At 42.7% G+C, this 17,783-nt stretch overlaps 1 protein-coding gene across 1 annotated transcript in view; it reads right to left on the minus strand.

Moving 5' to 3' along the window:
* Positions 1-773: 773 nt before the first annotated feature.
* The window catches only part of LOC139732039 (E3 ubiquitin-protein ligase HECTD1-like), a 74,912-nt gene continuing 57,902 nt past the window's right edge, over positions 774-17,783 (minus strand). Inside the window, exons 27-43 of the mRNA XM_071642921.1 lie at positions 16,419-16,646; positions 15,536-15,766; positions 14,688-14,971; positions 13,749-13,905; positions 13,135-13,223; positions 12,521-12,651; positions 12,072-12,132; positions 11,144-11,326; positions 10,006-10,195; positions 9,689-9,771; positions 8,924-9,051; positions 7,597-7,795; positions 6,954-7,091; positions 5,861-6,495; positions 4,971-5,143; positions 3,969-4,119; positions 774-3,391 (exon numbers count right to left, since the gene is read on the minus strand). Coding sequence (XP_071499022.1) covers positions 3,109-3,391; positions 3,969-4,119; positions 4,971-5,143; positions 5,861-6,495; positions 6,954-7,091; positions 7,597-7,795; positions 8,924-9,051; positions 9,689-9,771; positions 10,006-10,195; positions 11,144-11,326; positions 12,072-12,132; positions 12,521-12,651; positions 13,135-13,223; positions 13,749-13,905; positions 14,688-14,971; positions 15,536-15,766; positions 16,419-16,646 — 3,344 coding nt within the window. The 3' untranslated portion in view covers positions 774-3,108. The remainder of the gene's footprint in view (positions 3,392-3,968; positions 4,120-4,970; positions 5,144-5,860; positions 6,496-6,953; positions 7,092-7,596; positions 7,796-8,923; positions 9,052-9,688; positions 9,772-10,005; positions 10,196-11,143; positions 11,327-12,071; positions 12,133-12,520; positions 12,652-13,134; positions 13,224-13,748; positions 13,906-14,687; positions 14,972-15,535; positions 15,767-16,418; positions 16,647-17,783) is intronic.

Raw genomic sequence — 17,783 nt, forward strand, 5'->3', positions numbered from 1 at the left:
AGTGCACTTGCGATAGCCTCGGTGTCAATTTGTGAAAATCAACACTTGGCAAAGATGTCTGTGACCTCCTCGTTCATGGAAATATCTGTAAGCAAACAGCTTGAATAGTAATTACTGAGACTTCCCGAAGGAAGGATATGATAATAATGAATAAATTATTTAAGAACTTTGAGATTAGAAACAGTCCAGCATTTGATAAAGAAACAAATTCTCTAAATGAAGGTGCCTTTTTCATGCAAATCTTTTGAAGGCATAAACTTTCTGCCTCAACACCCCCCCACCCCCACCCCACCCCCCAAAAAAGAGCAAAAACAAAATCCAACATATCAAAATCAAAACCAGCCTGACTCAACATGTGAGCACATTCATCAGCATACACGATTTATTCACCATACACTTTTATAATACTTAAAGCCAATATTCTCAAATTATGTGACTCGTTTAAGAGATTAACCACAAACAAAAATAAATAAATAAAAAGGAAAAAATTGAGACTACTTCATATAAAATGATACAGTCGAGAGAAATACTGGGACATGAGGAATTTGGTGCAACAATTTGGCAAACACTAGACCATATACTACCGCAGTATAATGCGGCCATAAATAATGCAAAGAAACATACTCGTACTATTCATCCACTACTAAGGACACTTCAAAACTTCACAGGTTTACACAAAGTTCATCCATTGAAACTCTCAGAGCAAGTGAACAAAAACATACCTCCCTCGCCATCCCCCCTCCCCCCTCCCCCCAACCAATCATCCCCCAACATTTGTAACACCAGCGGACATAATCTGTAAATGATTGCACTGCTGTCGAAGTCTGCAGAATCATGAACGCAATGATGATATCGCTACCTGTACTCGTACATGCGAATGCCATAAGAAATCAAACCGTAGACTTCTCAATGTGATTACCAAGCAAGAAAAAAAAGAAAACAAAATGGAAAGAACCCCCTTTCCCAGCTCACTACTCCATATCCTTCTCCCCCCTCCCCCCAACAAACAGTAGACAATGGAGGCGTGAATGCATGCCAGTAAAATCATACTGGCAAAAGAAAGCGGGAGCTACCTCCTGCTTTATTTCTCATTACGAAATAAAACATGATCAGCTCAGGTCCTTCGTTGCACCTTACGCATCTCCAACATCTCATAAGTTTCACTATTAAATCATAATTTTTTTTTTTTCAATGCCACCTGTCAGAGGACTTATACCTCTCTTCCTAATGCAAAAAGCCATTAAGTCCATCTTGCAAGCACTGACTTTTTTTACTCCAAGGCTCCCTGAGTGTGCCTGCATGTGCCTGCATGTTTGTGTGTGTGAAGAGAGTAAATCATGAAAATACCTTGGATAGCTCAGATCACTGACCTGCGATGGCAAATTTTGTCAGTAATCTAGACAATGCACTCATTACATGCGAGGGTAAAATTGACATTGCAATTAACAGCATGCTTCAGTGTCACTCTACATCAGAGCCCTGAATTTCTTGCTTTACAATCGCAGTACCGAAGCACGCTCCCTTCACCTCTGGGAGAGGGGAAAAAAGAAAGAGGTATCCATCATGAAAGGTCAATAAAGGACCTCTGAGATATTTCTGAACAATCTACCATTGCTGCATGTTCTTCTTAAGAGTTGTTGATAATGGTAGTATAATCTTGTAATTCCTCCAAGCCACAAGTACATAAAACGTTCAGCATTGAACAGACTGTGCATTGCCAGTCTCCCAATTTCTCTGTACTTCAACGATATCTTCATTTTCCATTTGTTTGTTTGTTTGTCTGTTTTTGATTTGAAGAAATCAAACTTTTGAAAAAAATATCCATCACCCATTAGCAGATTGTTCAGTTCTAAAGAAAGGCCTCATACAACAACAACAACAAAATGCTCTTCTATTTCTCACAGGCCAGGTCACTAGCTATTAATACTATAGCGTAACTTGAAAATAAAATCCACATAATCAAAAAATTGCCTACCGTCAAAAGCACAATTTGTGTCCACTAATTTTGTGGCAAACTTTGCAGTAACTTTGGAAGGAGATATCAGGGTTGGAAGTGTTGACATGAAAAAAAAAAAAAAAAAAATACAGACCATAGCAAACTGTCATGCATCATCAAATACAGATTGCAGAATTCCAGCCAAGTCGGTAAGGCTGAAGCCAATTCGAAGCTTCACACAAAAAGCCAAATATCAATCATCAAACTTACACCACATTTTCTTCTCATACAGCATAACAAGTGGAAGAAAAAAAAAAATTGCCAGTGTCATGACTTTTTCACAAACTCTTACTCTCTGACAGCACTGACTTGTTGAAACACAACATAGCTGAGATGCAAGACACAAACACTTATCTGAGATCGAATAAATACAATCATTAACAACGTGTGCGCTTCCGCAAGACCTGTTCTCAGAATCCGTGGGGCTGTGACGTGCATTGCTATAGAAATTTATGAGGAGCCAATAAATATCAAAATCTCTCTCTGAAAAAATATTCTGATCATTTGTCATTTTCATATCGTATCTACGCAACGGAACGATTTTTAAGTCCAACTATGTCAAGCAAGCAGAGCCACTCAATATGACAATGTGCACACCCGGCAGAAACTTGTCAGTTACGTGATGACAGCTACAAAAAATGAGCTCCGGCACGGAGCCGTACGTATTTTGCAGAATGTGGCAGAATGGCACGGTGTGACTTTGAGAGGGGGAGGGGATTGTTGGAGGAGCAGTGAGGTAGCTCTGCCCTTGACAAGTCCCTCACAGTCAATGTCATCTCTAGGGAATTTCAACAGAGTTCTCGAACTTGAATTCACGTTCACGTCAAAGCATGCCGTGCTAAGCATGGAAAAACAGCGACGCATGAGACGTTCTGCGGTCCGCTCACAATCCTTCATTACAATTTCTTGCCATAGGTTTCCTTTCTGTTCGGTCAAGTGTCAATATCACGACGACGACAAATCTTGTTGCACTGTTTCAAACATGGCAAGGTTCCGTCATTAATCCTAGCTCACTGATACTTCAAAGAAGAAGAAGGTACAATCGAATAATCTCCATGATTATGAAACAAATTTCCGATCATGAATTCCCGCCCCCCTGGTGAGAACCAGCATTAATTGAGGTGGAAGCCCTTCTCCCGCGTGGCGCTCAGTAACCGCTCCCGCATGATGTCCTCGCTGGAGTACTCTGGCAACTTCAGGTAGTGGACGCAGGTATTGACGGAGGGGTAGGTGTGGTCATTGGCGTCCACCTTGCGGACGATGGTCAGGCGGGGGTGCAGGTTGGCCAGGCCACCGGGGGGCAGGGAGGAGCAGCCAGTGGTAAACTGCAGGAGGCTCTTGCGTTCATCGCCATTCATTGCACAAAGCACGTTCACAAAGCGTTGGAAACCAGGACTGTCAGAAACAAATAAAAAACAAACAAACACAGAAACAAAATGGTTAGGTTGTTTTTCCAATGGGTAGAAGACAATCTTTCCCGATGAAGACAGTTACTGATCATAAAACTGTGTCCAAGGAAAGTACACACACAAAAAAAATGGCAAAATTAGTAAAGAATGACTTGCCCCGGCCATTTAAATGTCAGTACATCATTCCACACTCTGTCCAAGGAGTAACTAAAGAAGGCTCACAGGGTCAAGCAACTGTGATCTTACTTGCTCAGTATGGCAGGTCACCACCTAAACCTTTCCACATTATCTAATTTCTTAATTTTGCACAAGAGTGCTCACTGGTATCACATTCTTTCCAAGATGAAATTCTTTTACCCCTTACAGGGTAAGGAAAACTCACTCCAAAATTAATCCACAAATTCTACGAGTGTAACATCAAGACAATGGAAGCCACTTCAAGGCTACGCGATTGTTTATTCCAAAAGTTGCCACACAACAAATTTGAGATGAGGGCTGAAACATTCAAGTAACAAAGAATGGTGAAGGAGAGACGAGACGAGCGCTTGGCTCAGCTGGCCTACCTTTCTCTGGTGTAGCCCAGTTTGGGCTCCGTGTAGTTGAGGATGTCCTCTCGGGTCCACTTTGGGGCCTGGTCCCCGCACAGGATGGTCTGCAGCTCGGCTGGACTGAAGCTGTGCAGCTTCTCAATGGGGAACACTTGATTGAAGCCATCTACGCCGAAACGACAAAAGGTGAATTTGATCCGAGCTTGATTACATGTTCAAATCTTCATCAAGACATCCAAATTACAAAATGACATCAACAACAGATAGAACTTAGCTTCAGAATTGCCACTATCTACATATTAATTTTAAATCTAAATTGCTTCAAAGATTTATTGGGAGATATATAAAAAGTCTGAAATTCAATTTTGAATATTTTCCCAACAGTGTTTGGAAAAGGAAGGTTTTTATCTTTCATATGAAACACCTGACACCAACAGCTACATACAATGCTATCTCACATGCCCAGCTTTCCTCCCTTATTCATCTAACATTCCTCTCAACCAGGTCTGTGTGCCATTACTTCATCAAGATTTAATGCTCAGTTGTGTTTTTCAGGTCATCTGCTCTAGAGCACAAGGACTTTAATCTCCACCAACAGCATTATTGTCCTTGGAGTCATGATCAACTTTAAACAGTGACATCAACATTGGGGAGAACAATATATCTGTTTCCCTAGACGCTTGCGGTCTAGTGGGGTAATGCTTTGGTGCACCAAAGAAGCAACAAAGTTTATACTAGAGTTAAATTGTGTAATTTGCATTTCACAATCTGATGATCTACCCATGAAACTTTCGCAAATTGGCCCTGGCTTTCAATGCACTGTACAGACAAGAACCTTCACATTCATTTTACTTCTGCGAACCTTGCCTCCTAAGCAAAATTCACCAAAGTTTAATGTATGCAGAAATTTCTGGTTTTACGGTGGTTGGCATGTCTTTACGAGCTTTGAAAGGGGAATATTCTACCTCCCCGGGAGAGTGTTTTACATATCATGCAGCAGGAGATTGACTGGTTTACCTCTGAATGCCTCCATCTGCCTCCTGATACCAGAGTGGAGACAGAAGTCAGTCACCAGCTCGATGTACTCCTCTGCGTTGTCCAGGGTGACGCACTCATCGTCCCCGTTGGGCTTGAGGTTGAAGCTGGAGTAGCCGTACACCTTGGAGGACGGGTTGAACTGGAACGTCAGCCTGAAGGAGGGGTTGTGACCAGTCAGTCAGTTACATATGACCAATAAGCCATTTTCTTCAGAAACCTAAACGTCAGCTTCTATTGATGATCACATATTTCATCACAATGGCAGAGACACCTGACATCACAACACACCAACAAACTTGGAAATCAAATAGTATTTATGTTGGTTTTTTGTCTTGGTGTTCGGTCTCACTGGGTAGTCTTCCTACAGAATCAAGAGCAACTAATCTTCTCTGTTTCTTTACAGAAACAACCCTTCCCCAGCCCCTCCAATCTTTGTCATACTTGTCTGCTTTTTTTTTATCTCCCTGGTCTCTACATTAAATATTTAACAAAGACTACAAGTAATCACTCTTCCCTAGCAGTTTACGTACAAGACCTGTATCATGGGTCCCTGGAACGTAGGATAATGCACAGTAAAATGTGAGCACTGGTGTTGGTGGAAACTATATCAAACTCAGACTCAACTCATGAAGATGTGCCCAACACAAAGTCTGCTATGTGTATCTAATCCAATGTAAACTCAGGAGATACACATCACCTATATAAGTCTCCACCATTTGTAACTGTAGAGCTTGCTTTCACAAGTCATTTACAATTCAAGCACACTACATCTGCATGGTCGAGGACTCAAGGGAGTCTAAAGTTTTGTAACGTCTTCGAGAAGGTAAGCAAAAAGGGTGGGGCAAGAAATGGAGAGGGTCTGTACGCACCCTAAGTCCTCCAGCCTGACTGGGATGGCAGAGCCGGAGAAGTTCTCCAGGGCCAGGTTCTGGATTTCGTTGTTGCGCTCCTCCTCTGTCTTGCTCTGGTCCAGGAGGATCTGCTGCCGCCGATCCACCATCTCCTGCAGCTGCTGCAAGAAGCGGGCCCGGTGGGGGTCCACCAGCTCGAAGTCCGCCCAGGAGAGGACGCCGGCGAACCAGGCCGGCGTGGACGGCTTGGGTGGGTCCCCGGCCAGGATCAGCTCCTTCGACTCGTTGCCGCTGTCGATGGCCAGGTCGGAGATGAGCTCGCTCACGCTCTCCAGGGATGCCTCCGACTGCTGCACCTCAGCCAGGAACACCTCGGAGTCCCGGGGCGACGTCTGGGACTGCTGCGTGGACAGGTAGTACACGCTGGTGCCCCCCGTCTCGCCCATGCACATGAGCTTGAGGAAGGGGCGGGAGAGTGGAATGTCGACCATGCGGTTGTCCTGCAGGCACTTGGCCAGGAAGATGCCGAGGAAGTTGTAGAGGAGCTCCACGCGGGAGATCTCCTCGCTGTCCTGAATCATCGGGGCAGGGAAGAGGCCGGATGCTCGTTGGATGTAAAACCCTGGTGGCTTCTGGCCCTCTCCAATATCAACCTGAATTTATTTTTTAAAAAAGAAAGAAAGAATGGAAGGTGGCCATGATCACAAACATTCCACTGTGGGCGAGTATGAATCAGATACGACAATCTTTGGTATACTGGGATAGATGGATTAGCAACGTATGTTGAAATATTAGGCATCTGTTGACTGAACTATTAATGACTAAAATATCCCATAAGAGGGGAGATGTCACCTCCAAGCTCTGATTCCAGGGATAATCTCTACATCAACTTGGAATGTATAGGCATGACCACTACAAACTTCAATTCTGATGTTGGCTGATCTCAGTGATCACTGGCATAGCATTACTCATGAGTATGAAGACACCATGAGGTGGGCAACTACAGTAACATCACTGCTGTACCCTCCTCAATTCACACAACTCTGTCAGATGATCAAATATGTCAAAACAATACCAATCCGCAATCATCGCTGCATGCACAGTGTCTCACCTCTCTTGACATGTCATCAGCTATCTCGTCGTCCGTCAGCCACATCCCGAGACTCTTCCTCTGGAGTTCGGCAGCTATCAGGGCGTAGAACTCTAGCGTGGGGCCGAGGCCAGTGCCTTCCTCTCCCAGAAACTCAACCTAGACGGAGAATACCAGGACAATTAATAAAGCAACTATTCCCTTGATCATCCTTTCACAGCAAGTGGAAATGTGAGGAAAGAGGAAAAAATGGACGATAGAAATACAACAACAACACACAATTCATTGGATCTGAAACAGTCCCCTTGCCAGCCCATATCACAAAACAGCAGCTCTAAGCTGTGCGGTAAGCATGTCTGGTGTAACGCTTTATCAAGAAATTGGCCAGAAAATAGGAAACCCCAAAATGGCACAGCTGAGTTCAGTAGCAGGTACGGATTAAAAATGACCAGAGCTGGCAAATTCGAACAAAATAGCTTCTTACTTCTCACAGGTGGTAGCAACTTGGTCATGCTCCAGAACTTCTTTATGTAGATATATGCATATGTGTGTCTGTGTCTGTGTGTGTGTGTTTACTATGAATGTATGCTGTGATTGAGTGTGTCCGTGTCTGTGTCTATGTTTACATGTGACTGTATGTTGTGATTAAGTGTGTGTGGCTCACCTCCAGTATGGATTTTCTGTTGCTATGGAGACGCATGACATTAATGGCCCACTCCAGCAGCTGTTCTCCCCGAGGAACCTTCACCCTCTCATGCTTGAGGCGTCCCACCTGGAACTCGTGGTGGTCATCTCGTCGGGTGCTCGGTGTCCGCACCCTCTCTGTGCTGGCCTCTCGCTTGCCCTGGAGCCAGGCGATGGCTCTGTGCAGTCAGGAAGGAAGAGATATATGACAGTCAGTTAAGAATTGTAGCTACTGCCACAAGAGTAAGAAAAAAAAAACCAAAACAAGAAAAAAAAACAACAACAACCACAAACAAACCTCACAGGTCTGAGGATCAAATATCACAGAGCTGGGAAGTTGTGCCAAAATAGCATGTTTACCATACTTGTATTGCATTGTGTTGACTACGAGAAGACAAAAAATGAGTATGGCACAGTTCCACATGTCCATCAAGTAAGAGCTCTGGATCACATTTGTGATCTCATGCCCACCAAAACACTGTATTCACTTCGAAACAGGGAAGACTCTCAATCATCTGGTGACGAATATACCAAAATGCACCAAACCTGCCCTAAACATGTGACGTGGTAGTCACCCTAGGAGGGCATTGTCAGTGCAAACTTTTTTCTCCCACAGCATACCTGCCATCATCACAGTCCATGCACTGTTGGCACCTATTTATACATGTTGTTACTGGGGACAAGGATGTCCCAGAGGGATGTGCACACCATACAGGTTTTGAATCTTAGACCTCATGTTCACGCATCCAGAGACTTATCCAGTACATCACAGCAGAGCTAGAACATTAAAGGGACTGTACAGTTCTGGTTGAGGTGAGGATTTAGCTTTTAACGTTTTGCAAAATATTCAGAAACCACTCTATGAGATGTCAAAGAGCATGCAATTCTAAGGGGAATCAAAAGTTTATTTGATGAAAATCAGTTTTGAAACCGCTAAGATATCCAAAAAGAAGGTGAAACAAAGAGAACCTAATAAAAGGCGTGGCCTGCCGCCTTTTATTATCATCACTTTTTTGGATATCTCAACCATTTGAAAACCAATTTTTATCAAATAAATGTTGAATCCTTCTTAAAATTACATGCTCTTTCATATTTCATAAGAGGTTTTTCATTATCTCACTTAGGAATGTTATAGACCTGAATCTTCACCTCATCCAGTACTGTACAGTCACTTTAATCTCATCTGCACCAATCTGGTGGTCACAAACAGGGATCAATCACTAAATGTTGATAGAAGCCTGAATCTCCCACTGTATGATCTCCCCAACCAATGACAGTTTTCTGCATCAGAGGATCAATTGCCTTACCTGGACACCCCGAAGGCAGTACACGTGAAGTACAGCTGTCGGGTCTCAAAGGGGAAGAGCATTGGACAGCGGTTGGTCAGTCTCTCACACCACTTGGGCAGTGACAGGCTGGCCAGGACAAGGGGATCCTGCAAAGAGATGACCACAAGAGAATGGCACAATGAAGGTGACGTGTCTAAAATTTAGCCATGTCTAGAATTCATTCTGTGACCATCGGTGGACTATCAACTTTGGTATATGTGACTAGCAATAGTCAGCAAATGGTATCAACCATCTACATCATGCATATATATGACAAATGAATGAATAAGACTATCCTGTAATTTTATTCACTGTGTGACATCTCACGTCCTCATACTAAATATTTATTATTATGAAGATATCTGTATTTGTAAATGAAGTTGCTAACATGCATGCTCTACATGTTGCTTCAGTGCTGCTTGTCAACCAATTTCAATACTATGCAATTCTGTAGCATTTCACCATTTACAAAACTTCTATCCAAATGCGCTTGTAGATGAAAATTACACCAATGCATCAATGGAACTGGCCCTCTTGCATATTTGGTTTTTTTTCTGCACATTACATCAAGTGACAACAGGTAGAGTACTGGGGCAAGAAACTGATGTTTGAAAAGTGCATCTTAATTCGCATTTGCTTACATGGCATATGACCATAAGCATCCTAAGTCTGGTTTCAAATGGTACTACAGTCTCAACAGAGTCACATGTTGTCACATACAAATGTAAGAGCCTTGTTACTTACTTGCACTTGTTGAGCTAATTTATTGGTGATCTTTTTGCTGTAGAACTCCTCGGGAGGGACATTAAAGTGGTGACCATCTGGATCTGCGAAAGAGAAAGTGGTTGACCACAAATATGAAGGGGAGAGATACATACATGCACATAGGTCACGATGAGAGATAAGATGAGACCACTTCAGGTTTAATCACCCATGTTAGCAAGGTGCAAAGTTGCCCTTCAGGGAGAAAATGAAAATAATTTAAGAGTCTTTATAGTTCCTGAGATTAAAAAAAACCCAAATTTGATATGCTCCGCCGTTAAGCATACAAAATCTCTTACCACTTGGTGAGACATCCGTGGCGATGGCGTAGAGTATTCTAAGTAGCTGGAGCACGTCATCCACACTACAGGCCGCCGTGTCCTTGCCAGTAAAGCTCATAGAGCCCCCTTCGCTCTCACTGAGTACGTGCCCAGAGTCCTGGCTCACTCGCTGGCTGGCTGGCTTGGCCAGACCCAGCTGTATGAACTCCTGAACAAGCCATTAAAAATACAGAAACTCAATTACAAATGAATATCTGATGATTTACGGTGAATATGCACAAGAATACATGAATACATAAATGCATTAAACACACGCATGTATGAATACATGAATACATGAATGTACGAATACATGAATGAGTAAAAAAACGCATATAAATGACCAACAAATATCAAAGAGAAAATATGGATGAACTACTATAACACATCTGAAATGCTTAAGTGAAGATAGATTAGATCTCGAGTAAGAGTCAGATTTGTGGTCAGTTTACTAAAACGAGTGTACAATCCAATTTTGAGCCTCTCATGAGACTAAAATACGTCCAAAGTCAAATGAATTCAGCACACACTGTCACTAAAGAGCTTTTACACTCTCCTTATTTTTGCAGCAGTGCAGCTAATTTTGTTTCTTATGCTCAACATTATTTTATTTTAATAACATTGTGCAATAAAAGCTTCCAAGGTACTGTGATGTTCAAGCAGGAATTTCATTCCAAATTGAACTCTTTAGTTTCAATCAATTAAAAGAGAGAACAAATACAACTTCTAGTCCAATATCAATATGCCATTGCAAAATTTCCACATTTTTTGTTCAAACCTCATTTACCCTTTCCAGATATGGTACGCAGTGATTCAAGGTATGACTTCCTCCTAAATTGAATGCTGCATCCACTTTACATAATCTTCTCTTGCCTCTTGGAAGGCTTGTAAGTTTACGAGGAGAAGTAAACATGACAGAGTTGCTCCTAAATTGATTGAAATATCTACATGGTGTGCAGATTCCTAGTCAATCACAGGTATGTACAGTCCTTATGTGTCTACAGATAAGAGTAAATTCCTGAACTGGTCTCACAGGTAGACATAGACAAATATGTGTTTATGTGTGTATATGTGTCTGCGCGCGCATGCATGCAACATCCCGCTCGCACTCACTCACCCTGTATGCGGCGATAAGCCTAGAAGAGTTCCTGGTCCTGCGTATATTGGTGGCATTGCTGGTGAGTTTCCACCTCCTGAGGAACTGGGGGTCAGCCTTCTCCTGGAGGTACATGATGAGTTCGGTCTTGGGCAACCTCTCGGTGCCGAGGTGCCTCTGCACAAAGCCCACCGTCCACGGACCCTGCGGGGATTAAAGGGGGTGTAATCATCAGCACGAAATCCATGCCATGTTCATTGTTTTTATGCCACGGAATAATAACTGGTTTCTTCTCCCCTTTCATTAACGAGAAAAGCAGTAATATCACAGGTTAATGCAGCCAACTTATTTATATCCACACAAACTCTACGGCAGATTACCTAATCAGTAGGATTGATGGTAAACTGTACAATGATTAAGACAGTGTGACACCAGCACGAAATCTATGCCGTACTCAATGTTTTCATGCCACGGAATAACAACCGTTTCCTTCTCCCCTTTCATTACCAAAAGAAAAGCAGTAATATCAAAGTTTATGCAGCTGACAATCTCCAAACAAACTCCACGACAGATGACGTATTCAGTAGGATTGCTGGTACAGTGATTAAGACATCAGCATGAATCCATGCCATATTCATTGTTTGCATGCCAAGGAATAAAAACTCTTTCCTTCTCCCCTTTCATAACCAAAAGTAAAGCAGTAACATCATAAGTTCATGTGACTGACAATATCACACAAACTCTATTGCAGATTATCATTTCAGTAGAACTGCTTGTACCACGTCTACTTCTAGTAGTCTTCTTACAAGGTGGGGTGGATCTACTAACTAGCAAAGGCTCACAGCTCTCATTCATTATTAGGTTCCTCTAGCTAGCAAAACAAAACACTTCTTCAGAAGTCAGAAGTTATTTCATTACATGTTATCACACTAAAAAGGAATGCTCTTACCTCTGTATTTTCTACACTGGACGTACTCTCATCCTGCGGCCGTGATTCTCTATACACAACACTGAAACAAGAACGACAAAATACCATTATTGTGAAGCAAATACATGAATGATATTCCTTCACAACAGCAAAATCATATTCATGATATACCATACCACTACACTGCTCATTCAGATGCTCACTTTGTTTAAAGTTAACTTATAGTACCAAAAAGTCTCCATATCTATGAAAATTAAGTTTCAGCAAGCCTTTATACTTAGAGACTGTTGCTTTTGTTAAAGAGGAATGAAATCCAATGATATATGTGGATTACGTCTATGCACAAATATAAGTAGAACACATCAGTCAAATTTGAGGAAAATTGAATAATCTGTTCAAAAGTTATGAATTTATAAAGTTTCAGTACTGTCATTGCTGCATGAGGAAACTACAACGAGGGGACTCCTTACGTGTAAGTCGGTTCCCATATCCTACGCAGTCTGTCCTGCTTGGTCCCTGCAGGGGTCTGCTGGTACAGCATCTGGACGTATCTGAAGATTGTAGACATTGCCCCTTCGCAGTACACCTCAGTCTCAGGGACCTACATGGACATGAGAGTGAGTGGGGGAGAGATCGCAAGATTACGTAATTTAATCTAAAGTGTATCTGACAACGCAAGAATCAATGACATGTCTTCCACAGAAACTGAATCTTTAACTTTCCTTTCAACATTTCTTTCATCCGTCTATAAAAATCAATGTTTCTGTACATTCAAATTTTTCTTTTTCTTCTAATGCTTCCATAATCAGTGCATAAAATCTATGAATGTTGAATATCTTCACACAAGAAACTTTAATGGCTAAAGAAATGTAGAGCAGTTTTAACACATCAGCACATCAAGAATGGCACACTATTTCAAATCAGTCAATGAATTTTAGATCACCACATACACATGAAAGCTATAATGGTGTAAAAGGAGATAAAAGTAACTGTTATGAGGAGGAAAAACATGATACGAAATATGATAATTCTTGTGTATAACCACCTGCACTTGTGGCCCTTTAGGCTTTGAATGGCGACTCACCCCTGGAAGGCCGGGCCCGCGGAGGAACAGTGCCAACCTCGGCGACGGGGCACTGTCCGTTTCTTCCCGGAAGGAAGTGTCGGGAGTACCTGGTGGTAAGAGCAACACAAAAAAAGAACATTTGAAATACTGAATATAAGGCTTCCGGAATATCCATACCTACTTCAAAGAGATTTCAAAGAGCTTTCACGGAGATACATGTGTGTCGCATGTACATTAGAGGGTAATGATTAAAAATCAGGAAGGGTTTTACTAGTATATTCTTTTGTCAAAACATGGAAAAACAAATTTTTTAGGGGAATCTCACTGAATCCTGAAGAACTTGGAAGATTATGCAACTTTGCAATACTTGAATGATAACAAATGTTGAGTATTTCACAGTTACATTGTAACTCATCTCAATTTATAAGAAATAATGAGATTAAAAAAACCTGATACTGAGCAAAGTTCTCGACAAACTGCTGGATAACAAAGGTTGTGTCATACGTTTCAACAGACGCCATGAAAGTAGGCATTGTACTTGTACACACTGTTCAGCTCAAATTGATTAATATCTCAGTCACATATTAATGAAGCAGCATTTACTTTTCCTCCATTATGAGCTTTTAACGTACCAGGTGGAGGGATTTCCAGGTCCGTGGTCTGCTGCACGTTGGTTCTGCCAGGTCGCGGGTCAAAGGCGGGGACTAAGGCAGAGAACTGACGCTTGAGGACGTGTTCGTCGTCCCACGTCTTCCGCCTCACGCCGCGACTGTCGTAGTCCTCCTCCTCCTGTGTGCCATGAGAGAAAGGCACAACTCACCAAATGAACATTTTGCACGGCACTCATTCACTGACCCTTGGCGATGTAAAACCAGTTGATTTACTTCAAACTGTCTCCAGTGGAGGTCATCGTCATACAACTCTAGCTGATCATGAGAGGGTACTGTGCCACAAAAGTTACTGCTCTCTTAATCTATCTCATTGTCTTTCCACATGTTATATTCTTTTCTTTGTCAAAACAATGTTTGTAACTGACATGGAGGGAAAAAAATATGAAGTTTGAGGCAAATGATAATCTGCATTCACACAGCCAAGTTTTGACACAGACTGCAAACCAGGGCCTCATTGCATAAACCTATGGTAACTCTGTAATCAGTTGTAAACATAAGTGATTTCTTGGCTTTGATGAGCTATGGAATAGTGTTGCTGTGGTATTTACCATGATTGTAGAGTTATCATTGATTGTAAAATTACCATAGTTTTATGCAACAAGGCCTGGCTTACATGGGAGGTTAATTTTGTTGTTGCTATTCATTGTGGCAGCATCTCCGCTAATACTGCACAAGCAGAAATTTTTGCTTGCATGAAACTTTCACGAATTTCATGAGGAACAACAATTTGCAAAAAGTAATATGCACATGGATGATTTTGTCTACACAATCCAGTACATGTAATTTACTCATAATTTCTTTTTTTCATGGGCAGCTATTTGGGAAAGTTTCATGTCGCTAAAGGCTTGAATTTGTGAAAGTCTAGTGTTGCCAATGTTTCTGGTTATACAGTAATCTTACTGTGCCGTCATCGTAGTCCTCGCCATCACTGTCATCCTCGTTCTCGTCGTCGAGATCCTCCGGCTCGGGAAACTCCTCGTCCTCCAGCTCCACCATGAGGGAGTTGGTCGGGCAGGGCTCGAGGAACTCGTTGTCACTCTCGCTGGAGGTGGAGGTGAGGGAGGGGGCCAGGGCGGAGCTGAGGGTGCTGGTCTGCACCGTGGAGGTGGGCAGGGAGGAGGTGGTGGTGGTGGTGGTGGCCCCCGGCAGGTTGGGGGCACTCTGGGCGCTGCTCAGGTAGTTACCTAGGGGCACAGACATGGGAGGTAGGGCTGAACGCAGGTGCAAGAGAAAGGCGATAGTAAATGGTCGATGGGTGTGATCATGCAAAGTTTGGAGCTACCGAGACCCATCGAGTGATTCTCTTAAATACTACTTATTAATTCTAATCAAGACTTTTGAGAAATAAATATAATTACATCAATTCATATTACAAATACTTTCAAATATTGGGTCAAAGTACTAAAATGGCAAGAATCACTGATTCATTTATTACATCAACATCCACTGCTTACTTCTGACTGGCCCTGACCAGGCTGTGCAAAGGTTGAAAATAAAGGTTCTAAGCATCTGCATGGAATATGCATACAGCAAAGAATACTCCTATGAAAAGTACAACACTAATGTCACACTCGATTTTCTGATTTTATTTCTACATTTGTTTCCTTCTTCCTTCATCGGTAGTTACATCTCATCCAAATGAATTATGCATTATGGAAATGAAAAAGAAATATAGCTGCTACATAGAAGGTTTGGTCCCCGGGTAAACCCATCTGGGAATATCACTCTTTAACAAGAGGCACACTCACTGCTTGGCAGGCCAGAGGAGGAGTATGGGAAGCGGACAAAGCTGGAGGTGAAGGTGTTGGCCCGGCTGGAGAGGGCGCTGTTGCCACTCCCGACGCTCCCCCTGGTCTGCCGGACCAGGGAGGGGAAGGTGTCGGCCAGACTGGACACCACGTCCTGCGTGCTGCTCAGGTTGGGCACGCTCACGCTCATGCTGCTCGTGGTTGGGGGTAGGGCAGTGTTGCTGGTTGTGCCTGTATCATGGTCAGAGAGCAGGTAGGGTACTTTTTCTTGTAAAATACAGAGTCAGATTCGAAGATTTATCTATGTAATATATAAATATGGCTATTTCATCCTGCCTCTGTTTCCATTGGGCATTGCTACTTTGCCTGTCTGGTATATCGAAACGGTTTATGCTCAATAAAATTTGGAAAAATAACTGCACAAGGCAGAGAGTCCTGTTTTCACTTTCAATTCTAAGGACACTTTGGTGAGATATCAGATTACACAGCCACTTTCTGTGTTGTTACAGTCATGTGACAGGACACAGAGGCTAGAAGCATGATAAGTCTAGGTTTTAACTAGAATTGCACACACACACACAAACATTTCATTGCTGGGGCGACAAGACCTCGTATCTACAAATTGTCAAATGTTCAGGAGAGCAGAAAAACACGGCTGCCAAAGCACTATACCAAATGGGATAGCATTTCCTTTGACATGCCGTGGTGGCTTCTTTTTTGGGGTAAGACAGCTAGGATTGGAAAAAGACATTACTTAACTGATTATCTAACCATTAAACCAAAAAAGTCATTTTCACCAAAAATTGAGATACAAGGTCTTGTCACCCCAGCGACGATATGAACACACACACACACGCTCTGAGTTAGAGGGAGATATATGTACCTGCAGGTAGAGGGACCTCGATTCCTTCCATGGACGCCTTCTCAGAGTCGGTGGCAGATCGCTTCCCTCGGCTGCCACTGAGGGCGCTGCTCACCGCACCCTCGACGACTGCTTCCGTCTCCGCGAGCACTGCCTCCAGGCCGGACCGCATCAGCTGGTTCTCCATGAGCACCGCCGCGGCGGCCAGACTGGGAGCTGAGAGATCGGAGGTGGAGGCGTGATCTTTATCTGCGGGATCGGTTGCGTAACAAGGGCGGACAGACAAAACAAGACACACGGACAGCACAGGTGCAAGGGGGGCAGAGGAAGAGAAGGAGGTTAAGGATAAGGAGGAGGAGGAGGAAGAGGAAGAGGAGGAGGACGAAGAAGAAGAAGAGGAGGAGGAAGAAGAGGAGGAGAAAGAGGAGGAGGAGGAGGAAGAGGAGGAGGAAGAGAAGTAGAAAGAGGAGGAGGAGGAGGAAGAGGAGGAGGAAGAGGAAGAGAAGGAGGAGAAGGAGGAGAAGGAGGAGGAGGAGGGGAGGAGGACGAATAGTGGGGGCCAAGTAGTGGTAGACGTGGGGGGATAGACACGTACACACAAGATGCCACAAATCATTGTCCACAACACAGGCAAACAGAAATAAAACAAATCAAAATAATAGAGCAAGAAGAACACAAACAGAAGCTAAATAAGCTGAGGAAACAGCAGATCAAGTAACATGTGGCCTTCTCTTCTCAGCAAACCAAAGCAAAGATGATATTGGCAGTCCTCATAGGTGTACTCACTGCTTTTCAAATGCAGCCAATGACACTCTTTTCAACCAGATTTTTTTCTAGAAGACTTTTTTTCTTCTAGAAGACTCTAGAAAATTTTAATGATGAAAATCATGAACTTTTTTCTCTGTATGTTTTTTTTTTTCTCTCTCTCTATTCCACGAAAGAATACATGTTTGCATTGTATATTGAAACTAACAAATGTCTTTGTGGTGGTCAAGCGAAAGTGAAAGGTCACATAAAGTTGTTGTTGTTTTTTATCTTTCATGCACAGCTCATTACCAAAGGAGCACAGACAAGCCTTTGTTATGCCACAGAAGGAGGTTAATAGCGCAGATTGGCTTTCAGTCAAATTTGCTGCTGGTCTTTCAGTCATGTTATTCCAACGGACAGATGGCCTCAGTTCAATGCCATACCCATGATTTTGTTTTTAAGAGAGAACTGAAACGAATTAATGTAGGGTGCATATACATGTAGTACAATACACAAAAGTGCTGCTAAAGAGTTAACAAAAATATACAATCTTATGCAAAACACAGAGAAAATACTGACATACAGTACTAGGAGATGTACCAACACAAGGGAATATGCAGTTACGATTACGTGCATGCC

This window comes from Diadema antillarum, unplaced genomic scaffold (assembly GCF_040938485.1).
Source record: "Diadema antillarum isolate AM-2024a unplaced genomic scaffold, OU_Dant_1.0 scf00000023, whole genome shotgun sequence".
NCBI classification, from domain to species: domain Eukaryota; kingdom Metazoa; phylum Echinodermata; class Echinoidea; order Diadematoida; family Diadematidae; genus Diadema; species Diadema antillarum.